Here is a 15,424-nt window from a genome sequence, read left to right on the forward strand (position 1 = left end):
CCGCAAGCAACCCGCAATTTATACGAAGAATCGGGATGTGGGATGTATGTGGTGTGCGTCGTTGCACCGCCAACGGACGAGTTATGTGCCAGTGCTGCATCGTGGCTCTTCGTCCTGTGCAACGGTGCTTCTAGGACTGGGTGCCTGAACCGCCTCGTGTCAAGCAGACGGTGTTGTGTAGAAGACACCTAAAGAATAACACCGCCTCATAGAAGAACAAGTGTTGGATGCATTCGTTCAGCTTGGTGACACAACTTCGGACTCACCGGACCTTCAATATATCAGGAGTAGTCGCTGCCGATGGGCTCCAGGCAAGTTAGAACAACAAAACCCTAGCCTGTTGCATTAAAATTAGCAGACAAGCAACACTGGAGAACAAAAGATACTCACCTTACCATACTGTATCGCGACGTAGTCACGGTGGTGGGCGGCGGTCGCAGAGGCCGCGTAGGCGGGACCCCGGAACTGAAGGACATAGCAGTGTCATGGGGGTCAGGGCTCGAGCGCTTCGCGTCGGTCGCCGCATTACGAAATGGACACTGACCATCATGCCCTCGCACTCTACCTCCACCCAAACTGTCGACGACTTGCAATTTCACAGGTCGCTAATGGTCGCTCCTTTGGGCCCGAGGTCTCTCGCCTAACCGCATGTATCCATGCTTTCGAAACTTGGGAAAAGACATATATTGAAGCATACAACTGCTCCGCCACGGAATACGATCACACGAGTACAAGAGCTGTAGTTACGCTGCGGCGCACGAATCACTGCTGCGTCATGCGAGACCATCCACTATCGTACAAGCCTTGCGTCTTCTTGAGCTCAGATCCGCCCGAGAGTCTCAGGCCAGACTGCGAAGGCTGATCAACACCCAGACGAGAGAAGTCCTGCGTCACCTGCTGCATCGAGTCTGCACGACTCACGATGGATGCATTGCACCAGCAGTCGGACGCGCAGTTGGATGGACGCGGGTGAGGAAACGCACTGGGACGCGCTCCAGACGGACCAGCCTGAGTATTCTGCTGTGGCGGCTGCACGGGGCCAGCAATTGGATCTCTCGTAGCCCGGCCCACGTTGGGTTGCGCGTACCGAGACCGCGCGTCGTTGTAGCGAGCCATATGGAGCTCCCTTCGCCCTTCGTCGGAGAGATGGTGCTCGTCCCAGCGGTGGCTGTCAGCAAAGGGCCCGCCGTTGCGGGGCATCAGGCGCGGAACGATGGGCTGTGGCGGAGGAACCACGACTTCCGGGGTGTACGGGATGCCGTTGTGCATACAGTACAACTCGCGCTGGCTGAGGAGACGGATGCCGCCGTCGACTGTGGCCCAGACCCCGTCCTGGGGCGGGGCCTCGTGGTTGAGAAGCTGAGTGTGCGTGGGTTGGGCGAGTATGGCGATGTGGTGGGGGTGCGTAAAAGTGCGAGTGGGTGCGTGCGAGATGGAGGATGGGGATGATGGGGCGGTGATGAATGTCTTTCCCCGACGACTCTTAGTCTTCTTGGATCGTTGACCCTTGAACTTCATAGCGTCGTTCGGAATAAGAAGGGGTAAGTACACTGGGTACAAGAATGCACAGGAACCTGCGGGAACGAGGAGTGAGTGCGACTGAGATGCACGACACTCAAGGACGCACCATTTTATACATATCCCGGTGCCAGCCCATGCTTACTCTAGTGCACACAGAAGTGAATTCTCCAGATGACAACCACGACGTGTATTCCGCAGTGACGAAATGAGGTACTAGGGTCCAGATTTACGGGGTGGGCGGTGCAGCGACGGATCTGAAGAGAGGTGAACATCTATGGTAAGTGAACCGGACAGCATAAGTCGGGCTTTTCTCATCTCCGAAACATCATTTTTGCTTCCAGAAGAAACATACGTGCTGACCTGTGCACCGGTGGCACTGGGAACTCCGACGAGCAGTTTCCAGTGATTCCGACACGACGACCGCGGCGACTTGGGCGCTGCAGTACTAGGTGATTATACGCGAAATCAGGGTCAGAAAGAGGAAACACTTAAGAGAGCTGTAGCGTAGCTAGCCTTAGTTGTAGTAGACGGAATGAGAGCAAGAGCCTGCAGGAGCCTGCGTGGCGGTGCATCAGCAAGGGCGCGGAAAAACTGCAATGCCGTGCAGCGCCCGTTGGGCATTGCAACCCATAACGGGTAAGCCGAGCGCTGGCAGAGTGTAACGGTCATTGCAATGCATTGACGACCAAGGCGGCGCGATGTAGACCACAGGTGGACAAGGTAGTAGTCGAACGAGCCAATGCATGCACTATACGAGCCAGTAGAAGTATTGCAATGACATTGCATTAACCCCAAACATAGCGTGATTAGTCCACGGCATAACAGCCCTCCTTGGGCATAATCATCCTCTCCTTCGTCTGCCTCGTCTGCACCTCCATCCAAGCTGAGGGGGAGCCAAACGGCGGCGCCTACCTGGTTGCCACTCGACCCACTCGACCCACTCGACGCGCCCGCGGAGTTTCAAACGCGTCTTGTTCACGGCCTCCGACAAAGCAAGACCGGCCACTGCTACGTACTTAAACACAATGATGGCGCGATGGTAGCTCGCGTCGTCTCCATTCCACTCCCCCATCTGGCCTACAACGTCTAGCAGCTACTTGACCTTATTCTTGCACAACCGCACGGAACCCCAGCCGTACATGCAGGATCCCAGCGGCCAGCCCCAGAAGATTCAGACTCCCGCACAACGCCGCAGCCTGTCGACCGGTGAGCACGCCACTCAGCAGACACCACGAGACTTCGACGAAGACGCCATCACCACTAGTCCCCAAAGGGTCGCCAGTGTCCTCCACCCCGGGGTCCGCAGGGCATAGATGGTCTTGGCCAGTGGTCTAAGTCGTAGGGTTGTCTCTTGCTCTCGCTGTATCTCGCCTTCGCTGTCTCTTGCTGTCTCTCGCCTTCGCTGTCTCTTGCTGTCTCTTGCTCTCACTGTCTCTCGCTCTCTCTCACTGTCTCCCGCTGTATCTCGCTCTCGCGCTCTCTCTGCGTCTCTCGCTCTCTCGCTCTCTCGCTCTCGCGCTCTCTCTCTGTCTCTCGCTCTTGTGCTCTCTGTTTCTCGCACTCTCTATGTCTCTCACGCTCTGTCTCTGTCTCTCTCCGTGGCATTCGAGTTGACTCTCTTCGCGACGGGTTGGGACAGGTGCGTGATGACGATTAGGTTCAGGGCGAGGACGACAAGGATGAGGGGGGACAACGAAGAGTATCAGTACTGCTAAGGCCGCCGCCCAACCTTCGCCAACGTCTTTTTGATTCATGCAATGTCTAGCCGTTTGAAAGATGGTCTTTGAACCCCGTGTCCTTGTACTACTTACCGCTGTGAATGAAATTGATCTATATTGCTCTCACTATTGATCTGTGGCATTGAGATGGACGTCAGGACTCTCACTTGTACTGCAATTCGACACCTTGTCGCTGCAATGAATACCTTGCACGGTGTGCTCTGACACACAAAAAGCCGATGTTCTGAGATACTGCATTGACAGGTAACGCATTGCAATACAAGTTAACTACTGGCAATCAATTAGCCGTCCGTAGCAATGCCAGGCAATGCGAGACAGCCAAGGCAATGCCCGTTGGGCATGGCCATGCCTAGGTTAGCATTGTCCGGCCATTACAATAAAATGCCGCCGCCGCAGATGACTGGAGATGTCAGTGAAGCGTCGCGGTGTTGTCGGCGGCCCGGTCTTCCGGATGCACAGGCTGCCGAACCATCCTCTCTGCTTCCCCTGCTTGGAACTGGATTCGCTCGGCACAGCGCAATACCTGAACCTTCAGATCTGGGCTCTCCCAGACCCAGTTTATGTTCAGTACACACAACCCTCAGACAAAGTAATGCGACAGACGGAACAGCACATTACCAGCATTTCTTTGCTCGCCATCTTGCCCTCTGTTCAAGTTGAGCCAGCGATGAGGTGCGCTTCGCTGTAGCTCCACTAGTACATGGTAATAAATCCTTGCGCACCAGTCACACGTGTACACGCCACCGAGGATAGTCTACATGTCAGATTATGCGTATCTATCCCATTCTTCCCTGCGGCCCGACCATCTTGGTATTCAAGTATGAGTCATGTCCTCCGCCCGCACAAGACTGCGCCCATGTTCACGTTCCAAATCGCGCGAAGAACTGAACGAAATCCTCGAAAACCCATCCAACATCGACGCGAAGTTGTCGTACGGCGATTCAGAGCTCCCGGCGTGGCCCGAAGCCGCGAGCAGCCTGAGATTGCAGCACAGCGTACACATGCAGTCCCGTCGTTGCGTACACCCCCATGGTTGCTCATGCGTCGGCATGGCATCCATATCGACATCGACATGAGCGGACGTCCCGTCAGCGTGAGCGTACAGTGGCGTAGGCGAGCTCCGGGAATTTTGGTACGACAGGAAGGTGGCGCCACTTGTAGAGTGACCTGAAGCGTTGCTCCAGATGGCCAAGTTGTGTGACGACTGAGCTGGAAGCATGGGAGATGCAGTACGGTGGGACGACGGTGGCGGGACATGGTGTGGATACGGGTGAAGCAGGTTCCATCGATCGGCGGATGTGCCCGAGGTCCCCACAGACTGCGTCGCATACCCCAGCGTGGTGGCAGGTCGGTGTAGGACCTCTTCTGAACCATCTGGCACGGAAAGCCGAATCTCGGGGACGACGAAGTCGTCGGTGAAGTGAGCGCGATATGGCGTGTCCTCTCGGACAAACGTTTGAACGCCCTCTTCAAATGACTGAGACGGGGGCGGAGAGTAATCTTGTGGGCGGAACTCGCCCGAACGTCTTCTCTTCGACTCTAGAGGTGAGGCTGCTGTATCGGCGTAATCCATGGAGCGTTTGCGATTCATGACAGCAATCTATGCAGGTAGCAACGGGTGTCAGATGGTTGGCGTAGTGTAGTGTAAGAGTAAAACATAGTGAGCGCACCCGGAGCAAGAAGTATATGGTGGAGGGTCGACGACGTCAGGGGTGCGGGTGGAATCCGATGGACTTGAGATTGCAACCTCATATACGTACGTACTTTTTGTTCTGAATAAGGAGACCACATGCGCGGCAAGCGTTCTAGATATATGTTGCTGACTTTCTGGTCTGGCTTTCTAGTCCGAAGGAGTCTGGCATCACTGCAACCATGACAAGGATATCCGTATGTGGATGACTAGGAGACAAACGCCACTCAGCCCTGTTGCTGCACGGTGTGTCAGATAACCCACTTTAAGAAGTGCGGAGATGTCCTGTAACATACGAGGTCCTCTTCCATGTGTCCGTCACATCCTTCTGAACTTCAGCTTGATTTGAGGCACGGTGTGGCGATCGTGTCGTGAGGCACTCAGCCTGGCACTGCACGTGGCGGCCCGCGAGAAGTATGAGCGAGTGGTGTATAAAATTCAACATACGTCCGAGCGTTCGAGACAATACATCCTAGCAGAGATACAGACGCAGTGCGCACAGAGGACAGTGAGGTAAGGAAACGATGTGGCAAACGGTCCAGGCTGACCATGCAGGCGCCGGCCTCTCATTGGCCAGTCGGCTCCGGCCCGGGTTCCGTCTCTCGTAGCTCTTCAGCGCTTCAGCGCTTCCCTCCCAAAATTGTCCGTAAGTGAACCACGTCGAACTCGGTCCAGCTGTTGTCTTGTCGGTTATATAGGCAACCGTCGTCTTTCTTTCAGCGAAGCTCATGCCTTGAATTGATGAAGATACAGTCCTGCGTGGAACTGTGTCAAGTGGCCACTCCGAAGAGTACTGCAAGAGGCGACCATCCAGGGTGCGGGTCTCGTCTTTTCAAGGTGAGCTTCGGTATGACCAGTGATATCCGTCTTAATCAAACGTGTGCTAACTAACATACACAGGAAACTAACTCCGGAAAGCTGTGACTCAGTGACAGTCACTAAGGTTCCGGACCAGGACCAGGTGTCGACTGCTCGACATCGTGCATGTTGACGATGACATAGTCATCGTCGTCATGCACTGCGACAAAGCTACTCTCCGCGCCTCCCTCTTGAAGGAAAGTCTCGTGCTGCTCCGTAAAGCATGAAATTGCGACGTGCGGTGACTGCTCTGGAGATACCAGCACCATGCTCGCTTCCGTCCCGAATGCTTGCAACAGCCAGGGCTGCTCCATTGAATCCGAGAGTGAGTCTGAACCTTCGCTCGGTTCTTGACCTTGCGCGTCGAAGGCTGATCCCGCGTCAGACCCTCTTTGCATGGTACCACAGCCTGGCGTGGCATGGGAACCTCCGCCGCTAACGCGCGTCTTCCCGGGCTCGAGGACGTCGGACGTCGACTTCTGGGCATCTACCACATAGGTGAGTCCTTCTTGAGACCTCGTATTATTGCAGAAAATTCACCGAGAGCATGTTCGGCTACATTGCCTTCGCCTTGAGATCCCGAAGGAGCCCGCCCTTGCGGCTGGACATCGTACCCAGATCGCCGAGAGTCGAAGTGAGGATAATTGGAGAGTCGCGTAGTGCGTTGTCCTCGCGCCATGGCGTGTCTGTCGGAAGAGGATCAAATTTGTGCACTCGCGAGTGGAGAACGAGCTTATATGCGGGTGCGTTCCTTGCTTTATGCCCACTTACCCTTTGCGGCTACAACAAGGACACTGCGGTAGCAACACGCGTACGTGCAGATCACAACACGTTCTCATACCATATCTGACTTGTTCAGTGCTGCTCCTTCTCTTGTCCTCCCGGAAATCACCGGCCTTTCTATATGGCAGGTGCGCGGAGTTGTACAGAGGGCTCGGTCCTTGGGGACCATCCCTGCGCAGACCTGTGTTCCTTGTCGCTCTCTCATTTGCTATTTGATTCTATTCACACGCGGATACCTCAAGCTGTTGTGTAGCTCGACAGCAAGATAATCCATGAGCATTCCCTCGTGCTCGCGATACTCGAGCTTTAACTGCGGTATGTTGGTGTCGTTCCCGCAGAATTGTCCAGTTGCCGGGAAATGGAGGTACGATTGAATTTCCACAATGTATTGACTCACATCCCGGAAGACAAACACCGACGAATCAATACATGTGCGAGGATGATCTCCGAAGGCTCGTCCGAGTCCATCATCCACGGCGGAAGATCTCACCAGATCGAGCAACGATGGGACGCGTACACGCCGTTTCTGCATACAGGTCGCACCGTATTCGCAGCTCTCTGGTTCTGGGGAGGGCTGTAGTCGCTCTCGGGAGGATTGTAGTCGCTCTCCGGGGACGGTAAGAAAACCCCCCAATGAGGTGCCAGTGGCGGAAGCTCAGAGGGGGAGGATGCTGTGGCGGCGACTGATCCAGCCTGGACCCCTGCATTCACGGCGATGTAGCGCTGTCCTTGATATGCGTGATACATATTCTGTGGACTTGGCGTGCGGAGCTGTTGTCTGGGAAGCGAAGTTGTGCACTGGGACGTCTGTGAGCGAGAGGCTAGAACAAATGTCGTGGCCGTACCTTGATGGAGGTAGAAGATGGGAGGTAAAGGAGGAGGATGAATATGATACAAGGACGGGCCCTTATAAACTGGTCTGCGACCGCTCACATACTCCTAAGCCTGGTGAGATGCCTTGAAATGGGCATCAAGCTTGTTGTTCGGGCGCTGATTGTCTCGACTCGACGGGGCCGTAGCGTCAGGGTTCCGAGAATGAGCCTCTGCCCCTGGAAACTCACCAACCGGGCTTGGGAGCAACTTATAGTAATTTTTGTGGTTGGCTGTCGGGGATAGTGGTAGCATGAGCACTTCATTGCGAAGTTGTCTGAGCTTGTCGGATTCGCGGCTACAGCCTGCCGCTTGCAGGATTATTGATGACCGCTCTTGCATGCATGACGGGCTACAAGTTCAATCGCTATAGAGCTTGAGTGCGGTCTTATAATTTGGAATAAAAGTCGCCAGACGAGTCGAAGTCATGAACTGGAAGAACAGCCAGAAGCACTGAAGTACGTCGTGTGGCGGGCCCAACTCTCACTAGGCGCCAGAGAGCGGCATGTCGGGCCGGTCTCCGAACGATCGCTCAGTCGTGGCTGACTATAGCATGACACAGACCCGGTCATAGACGCGTTCTGCTCGACCTGTATTGTGCTCGGAGCTTCCAACTGAACGTTGTCCGGCCCTCCACGGATACGCACCCCTTTCATCGTCCTGAGACCCCGGCACGATGTATGCTGTACGAAGTTGAATGACATGCCATTATACCTGCACCTCTGACTCTGATTACTTAACATAATGGTACCAGGCGAGAACTAAGCACTGTACAAGAACTCCGAAGCCTGCGCAACCAGGGAGGCAGGATGAACAGAGGGTTCTACTGCCACCGCATCCAACACCACCCATGCATATGCCATCCAAGGTGACCCCGCCCACGACAACCACAATAGATACACCACCACTCCAGCTCCGGCTGCACACAGTAGGGAGACGCGACACTTTGCACTGGTGCGAAGAAGGTCCGGTTCGGCATTCCGGGGAAGACTGCCACGTAGTAGTAGTAGTTATTCACTACTGGTGGATGCAGGCTCTCCGGGTCATTGGTCTGTAGCGATTGACGTCGCGTCCATACTTCCTCGTGTTCCCGTGAGACCGAGGGAACACTGAGAGGACGGGACTGTCTACTAGTCCTCCGCCGCGGGGCTTGAGGGCCCGCTTGTGGCGGAGGACTGGGGAATAATGGAGCGTTGGCGTTGTTGGCGTTGTTGTTGTTCCCGGCCGTGTCTTGCATAGGGGTCAATGCGGGAGCGTTGAGACCCGATCGGGTGGACGGTGCGGGAGACGCATGATGTACGTTGAACTGAAGTCCACCCCAGGATGCACCTTCCACAGCAGCCTGAGGGGCATCCGCGGAGGGATCCACCTCCCGCAGATCGGGCACGTCGGTGCTGCCATCCCTGCTCTGCTTGGGTTTATCCGCTGAAGAGTGTCCTTGAGACTCGCGCTCCTTGGACTGGTCGTCCAAATTGCCCTTCACGTTGCAGCTGAAGCCTTTGCGGCCGAATGATATGGTAATAACGGGCATCTTGGTTTCCGTCGAAGCTTCGCCTTTAGAGTGCCGAGTCTGTGTCAGTCCCCTGGTCTACGATCAGATCGAAAGCATGAGCGACATACGTGGAGTGTGCCTCCAGCTGTTGAGCCTGGGAGAGCGAACGGAGGGAGGCGAGGGCTCGTCTTACAATGTGAGCAGAACACTGAATCGCTGGGAGTTGAGGAACCATATTCATCATTTTAAAGCTCGCGAGACCAAGGCCGCGAGGCGTACCATCGTGATGAGGAAGTTGGACATCTCCTCGCGCTCACGGGGCACGAGGGTAGTGCGGCGAGGTGCCCCTATTTTCCAAGATCGGATTGTACATGTTGCATTGAGTCATGTAGAGCTATAGAGCATATTAACAACATATACGGACACGCTGACAGTGTGGCCCCTTACTCATTACCACGGCATGACGGAGGCTCGAAGTCTCAAGCTAAGCCGACGGTTGATATGGCGATTCCGCTGGTCCTCGGACGCCGTTGTGGCCCCCAGTATTGTGGATCATCACGCGGTTGCAGTTACAGCACATATGAACTATCTCATAGAGTACGGTGATGCACGGGAAGTCGGATATACATAGGGCGTGGTGGTGGCGAGAGGCAAGGTCAAAAAGCCGCCGGTGGGGCCAGTGGCGGCTTTCGCAATTTACGAGTCGGAGGCGCTTCTACCGCCTCCATTAAATCCTCTCGCAGAAGAGCTCGCTTGTACGAGAACTCATCTCGTTGCTTGTGACCCGGTGAGAACCAACAACATAGAATTGTCTAAATTCATCCGGACGCATCATTGAAATTGTTATTGCTAAGCTAACGGTACTACTCGCCACGACAAATCCGATGGTCAAACAACACGTCCTAATACTCCATACGACGAAGCACGTTTGGGAAGAACTCGTAACTTGGGTCGAAAGGTTCACCAAGGTGGGAGGGAGAATACTGCCTTATGTCTTCCCTTTCGCCATTGGGGTGCAACAAGTAGATCGGAGGGCTGTAGGGTCTCTGAGGAGGCAGGTCGTAGGAGTCACGGCGGCGAGACTGAGGCATCATATCCTCGAGATCCTCGAACTCCGAGCTGCAGGAGCGTGACCGTAACCGTTCGGAGTAGTAACGGTGGTCGTCCGGCAGATACGAGTCAGACTGCGCGCTCTCTGAGCTCGGAGATGAGGGGAGCGGAGGAGTCCTTTCCGCTCGCGAGGCCGGTGACTCTGGAGTGTATATCCAGTTCGGTGGGAGGGAAGAGAACCGCGCGGGCTCGACCATCTCCGCAGGGCACTCCTCGCCAGGGCCGTTGTGTGTAGGGCTGGCTGGCAGACTGTATAAGTCGTTTCCACGTGAGGGACAGTAACGGCGGAACGGAGTTCCCGTACGGAAGATAGGACTCTCGTCGTGTTCCCAGAGAGGCCCGTGATCTGGAGGTTGCGGAATTGGCGCCGGACTGTTGAAGGATGGAGAGGACAGAGGTCGGTCAGGGCTACCGGTGCGTTGGTGGCCTATCTCCTCTTCCACAGGGAGCGCAGGTAGAGGTAGAGGGGAGAGCAATGGGGCTCCATGAGGGATAGTTCTGACGTCCCAATAATTCAAGTTGTAGGGCTGAACCCACGACTGACCCCCATAGTTGACGGCGTCCGACCGGAAATCCCTCGAGAAGACGTGTCGTACGTCGACTGTGACGGTGATGGTAGTCCTGATCTGTTGGCCCATGGCTGGGGATAAGATACGGATGTCAGCAGGCAGACGACCTTACTAGTAGTAGCGAGGAGAATAAGAACAAAACTCACCTCGAGGTGCGATGACCGATAAGACGAAGCGACGTGCATGACTAGTCTGCACAATCCGTCTTAAGTATCTCCTAGAGGTTTCAATCCATAAGCAATTTAGCAATGATTTCACACTCGCGCTGACGCCTCGAGGCTGCAGGTCAGACTATACAGACACCGTGGACGCGCGTTGCGGCACGGCGGTATTGTCATAGTAACATCTACGCAGTACGGTGAGGCGAGACAGGCGGCGGCCCAAAGTAGAGTCAGCAAAGTGCCAGTGCGTGTCCTCGACAGTTGAGCTCAAGTACGTGACACTTGGAGGCAAGTACCCTGCTCGCCGGAAACCCTCCGATCCGGCCCAGTCAGAGCTGTATATCCTGACGGACAGGGTTCAGCGAAGCCCAGATGTCGTGTATAGAACTCACCCGTATCAAAGCCCACCCGAGCCGCACGTACTAAGGCTAGTGCTCCCGCATTCAAGCCTCCGGGAGATAGTAGTGGCAGGAGGCAACCTGACAGACGCCCGACATAGAGCAGGCGCTTCTGGTTTCGCAAACGTTGCTTACACTACGTCGGACTCTATCCTGACTCCTCCTCCAACTTGCGCACAAACTCATCAGACGCTTCTCAATGATGCATGAAGCTCGACGTACTGGCTGGTCACCCTTCTCGGACATACCTGCTCTCCCTCGCCACGTAGCCAGCACCCGGCTTGCGACCCTGACATGATACCTCGGCGTGGACCTGGACACACGGTTGAGCTCTGGAACAAGCCCACGCCAGGGTGAACCTCGAGTTGGCTTGCAAAAGCTGGAGTGCGCGAACGTGTGCATATGCGTCGCCACACTAGTCGTCGCTCATGACGGTACGCCCAAAGGACGGTGAAGAAGGGTATCACCTCCTGACCTTCGTCTTCTAGTTCACCCCCATGCCTGAGAGGACGCCTTTGCGCGTGCCCCTATAATTCTGCGCCTCCGAAGTTCCTTGGGTTGAGACTCCACAACACGTCTTGCAACGCTTTCTCGGAGAGAGCCTTGTGCTCAGCGGATCCATCACGACCGGGTCACAACTGGAGGGAAAGCACTGTCTTGCTGCGTTGATAATCAAGGTGAGCACGCTCTGATGTGACATGAGGACGATACACATCTTCTCTGACCCTCGCACGGAAGGTCCTGCTTGTGGTGTGCATGAACGCGTCTCGCTGATGCCGCCTCCGAATACAACCATCCTGTCAGCTTGATCGAAAGACCTCTGCCGGAGGAAGAAATGTCTCATGTCACTCGTCCTCCCTCCTGTACATGGTTCCTGCGAAGGCGGTTCTGTCGTCCACTCCGACTAGCGGGTCGCGGCCGATGGTTACTACTTGTCATGGTCTCGTCTTCGTAGGGGTTGCGTCCATGTTCGGGGACTTCTCGACGCGGAAGCTTCTCCGCACTCTCTCGATGGTCTCAATATACGAGAGTGGGTGCTTAGTTCCGTGGCGCCGCGCGAACTCGTGGGCACGCATCCTTGTCCATCATGCGCATCTTGTACATCCTCGTTGCTGTGAGTGCATATATGCGCTTCCTTCTCCACTTGCAATCACTCACCGTGTCCGGGACAGTCTAGAACATGCTCTACTACATCCCTGAGCTGGTATTGCGCGCCGTCTCTGGCTTTGGCCTCGCATTCCAATATCAATAAGGTACAACGCGTCCTGCGGCTCCAACGACCGCATCTCACTTCCTTGGACATCGCAACCTGCAGTTCAGTTAGTCAGACCGAACGTCGTCGCGAGTGCAGACAGTCGCTCGTGACCCATCGCGCACGCAGGTCCCCAGACGATATCGACGGTTCCCTGAAAGGCGCTTCAGAGACAATGTTGTAGAAGACGATCTCCGATCACCGAGACAAGACTTGGGCCAGCCATCCAGCGATATCTGATTGGTTCACCTCGCCAGCGCCAAGATGCACGGTCTTGTCTGAGCCACTCACGACTAGTACTCATTACCTCGTGTCTGCGCCTCTTGCCCGAACACCGTCGTTTCCTTTGTCCTTCCACCCCGTCACAGTCTGCGCCCATCCATGTCTGCGCCACCCAACTCGGACACCCACACAAACGCGGAAGCGTCGCCTGCCGGCGGCACCCCGCAGAACTACGATAGGCCGCGGAGCGTGCCTATCGGACAGGTCCTCCGTCGGGTATGGGACGCTCTCCCACAGGAAGCGAAGGACGAGTTCGCGCGGCTCGACCAGGAGCGGGAGGCCGAGGACGCTCGACGGGCGCAGAGCCGAGGAATATGTGAGGTGAGTACCTTCGCATTCTAGTTTCCTATCTACCTACATAACTGACGTTCGACATAGCCGGAGTGGTACGAGCTCGACATTTCGGACGACTTTTGTCCGACGCTCGCCGCCCCACCCGTGTCCGAGTCGGAGGGACTGGAGCTTGTGTCGATGGTGGAGGACACCCCGCAGGCTTGGGCGCCGCCTTTACTGTCGGGATTTCACGTCGACCGCGTGCAGGAGGCGGCTGCGTTCGAGATCATGGCGAGGGACCTTGCGGAGCGCCACGTCGACCCCAACGCTGCGCGTGTGCATGCTGAGTTCGCGGAGGTGTTGATGAGGGAGCGTCTCGTGCGGGAGATGATGCACGAGCAGGGAACCGACACGGCTGGGAGGAATGAGTAAGAGTGGTTGAGTTTCGTCCTACATACCTTCCGTCGGACGGACTTCACGACCGTTTTTCTGTTGTCGTAACGATCGAATCACCTTTTGTGTTTCAGCTCATTGAGCCGACGAGCATATTGGCTTCGAAGCGCCTATGAAGACAAACTCGAAGGTCAGCGCTCAGCCTTCACCTGGTCGTTCATCAATGCATCCCTCTCCTCAAGAGAGCCTTTGTTTGCTGATTCGTACCAGATCTACAGATTCACTTCTGCTAGTGACGCGTGGCATGGTCGAAGAACCAGGTCGCTGACTCGTTGTCCGAAGGAAGGCATGGTGAGCAAACAGTGCTGATATGTCCCTTTCATGTGCTGATGTTGTTTTCAGACCTTTGCGTTCGATTATGCAAGATCCTTCTCGATGTCTTCACGTCCGATCAAATGCATTCGCTCTGGTCCGGGCGGTGCCCGATGAGCGCATCCTAGAAGATATATCCCCCGCTCGAGGACAGTCTCGATAGCCTGTCCTCATCTTCCCGCCGTCCCACTTTTCCGTCGACTTCATCCCATCCTTAACTCTCATCCATACCAGCGGAGTCACCCATCTAGCCGCACTTGAGGCCCGACCGTCAGCATCTACCTTGAACCCGGGACTATCTCTCGAGACAAGGTCTTCTAGACCACATGCACAAGTACGTGGTGGAGAGAAGCTTAGGATCTGCTGCGGGCGCTTCAAGTTTCCCTTTTCGACACCCGGTGGCCATGTCGTCGTCAAGAGTCGCTCTGTCATGAACCACGAACATATCGGACAGTACCGTGAGCGTGTATCGGACCTCCTTTGAAAATGTGACAGCTGATCGCTCAGAAACGCTTACAGTATCGATAGCAACCTGCTCTGGAGGAAAAACATCAACGTGCGGGCGTCCTCCGATGAGTCGACCTCGTCTGATAGACTGAGACAACACCTAGGACTCACGCTCTCATGCCACTAGCCGTCTTTACTGTCCGAAACGGACTTTTGACATAAAGAAAGCGGCCAGCTCGCGGTCGTCCGGTGCAACCTAGTGGCAGGATGGAGGATGCATGGCGCACGATGCACTGACGTCATCATCCACCCGGTTGCATGGATGCGCGTTGCGTGACGCAGACGAGTCCAGGTGCCCTGCATGGACCAGAAACGGCGCCCCAACCTGTCCCCAATGTACTTGCTTGGTGAGTACCTGATTTCTCATGACTACGAGCTCCTGTCGCCACATTCGTTGCCATCACGCGTAGGGTGAATGTGCCCCGTATGCCCCGCACACTTGGCGAACAGGTGAATACTCACGCGCACGGTGTCACGCATGTACCGTTGGAAAAACCGGACGGTGATGCTGAGGCGGCGGCGAGTCGCGACCATCCATCGCCACAGATCCTCCCAACGCTGCTCTTGATCCCAGAATACCTTTCAACCACGTACCTCGAGTCCGTACACTTGCGATGCTCGACGGACAATCACAATGATGGCGTTCCCTCGAGTTTTTTCAGGTCGTCGGACCCCAGTACTCCGGACACCACGTACGTCCCTGGACCCGCGGCCTGTGCGAAATGATAGCATGCGTGAGCGCGCAATTGCAGGAAGCGAGGCGATGTTGGGAAGCAGGATGGGACGGAGTAGGTGGACGAGTTCAGATTGAGACTTCCGTTGCAGCTGTGGCGAGCAGTGGTCGTCGCCCCATGCTGAGTACGGGAAGGAATGTCGAGACTTCTGTAGTCACCGTTGTTCAGAAGACGTCAAAACGGAGGGGATTGCCGAGGTTGCGGCTGGTTGCCAGAATATCAGCACTCCCTCCACCCGCAGGTATCTGCATGTCCGCGCTATGGCCGCAACAGTACGCCAAGCCTTGTCACTATCCTCGTCGGCCAGAAGGTCCATGATTTCGACCAGAATATCATGATTGATGCCGGATGTCACTGAGAGGGAGTGCCATTCCCGCTGACACAATGACTAAGATTGTACTCACTCTGTGACTCTGAGCG

General features: G+C 55.6%; 4 protein-coding genes across 4 annotated transcripts; 1 reads left to right on the forward strand and 3 right to left on the reverse strand.

Moving 5' to 3' along the window:
- Positions 1–762: 762 nt before the first annotated feature.
- L226DRAFT_576676 (uncharacterized protein) lies at positions 763–1,518 on the reverse strand (the record flags this gene model as incomplete). Its single annotated transcript, XM_067685410.1, has 1 exon — positions 763–1,518. The coding sequence occupies one exon, from the start codon at positions 1,516–1,518 to the stop codon at positions 763–765; it is 756 nt and encodes a 251-aa protein (XP_067528680.1).
- Positions 1,519–6,363: 4,845 nt separating this feature from the next.
- On the reverse strand, positions 6,364–8,992 carry L226DRAFT_576677 (uncharacterized protein; the record flags this gene model as incomplete). The annotated part of the gene is made up of 2 exons (XM_067685411.1): positions 6,364–6,494; positions 8,389–8,992. The coding sequence occupies 2 exons, from the start codon at positions 8,990–8,992 to the stop codon at positions 6,364–6,366; spliced, it is 735 nt and encodes a 244-aa protein (XP_067528681.1).
- Positions 8,993–9,778: 786 nt separating this feature from the next.
- L226DRAFT_368104 (uncharacterized protein) lies at positions 9,779–10,936 on the reverse strand. The gene is made up of 2 exons (XM_067674277.1): positions 10,779–10,936; positions 9,779–10,703 (listed from the first exon to the last, which is right to left on the reverse strand). The coding sequence occupies exon 2, from the start codon at positions 10,699–10,701 to the stop codon at positions 9,856–9,858; it is 846 nt and encodes a 281-aa protein (XP_067528682.1). The 5' UTR covers positions 10,702–10,703; positions 10,779–10,936; the 3' UTR covers positions 9,779–9,855.
- A 1,888-nt stretch (positions 10,937–12,824) lies between these two features.
- L226DRAFT_576680 (uncharacterized protein) lies at positions 12,825–13,430 on the forward strand (the record flags this gene model as incomplete). Its single annotated transcript, XM_067685412.1, has 2 exons — positions 12,825–13,046; positions 13,104–13,430. The coding sequence occupies 2 exons, from the start codon at positions 12,825–12,827 to the stop codon at positions 13,428–13,430; spliced, it is 549 nt and encodes a 182-aa protein (XP_067528683.1).
- Positions 13,431–15,424: the final 1,994 nt, after the last annotated feature.

This window comes from Lentinus tigrinus, assembly GCF_003813185.1.
Source record: "Lentinus tigrinus ALCF2SS1-7 unplaced genomic scaffold L226scaffold_73, whole genome shotgun sequence".
NCBI classification, from domain to species: domain Eukaryota; kingdom Fungi; phylum Basidiomycota; class Agaricomycetes; order Polyporales; family Polyporaceae; genus Lentinus; species Lentinus tigrinus.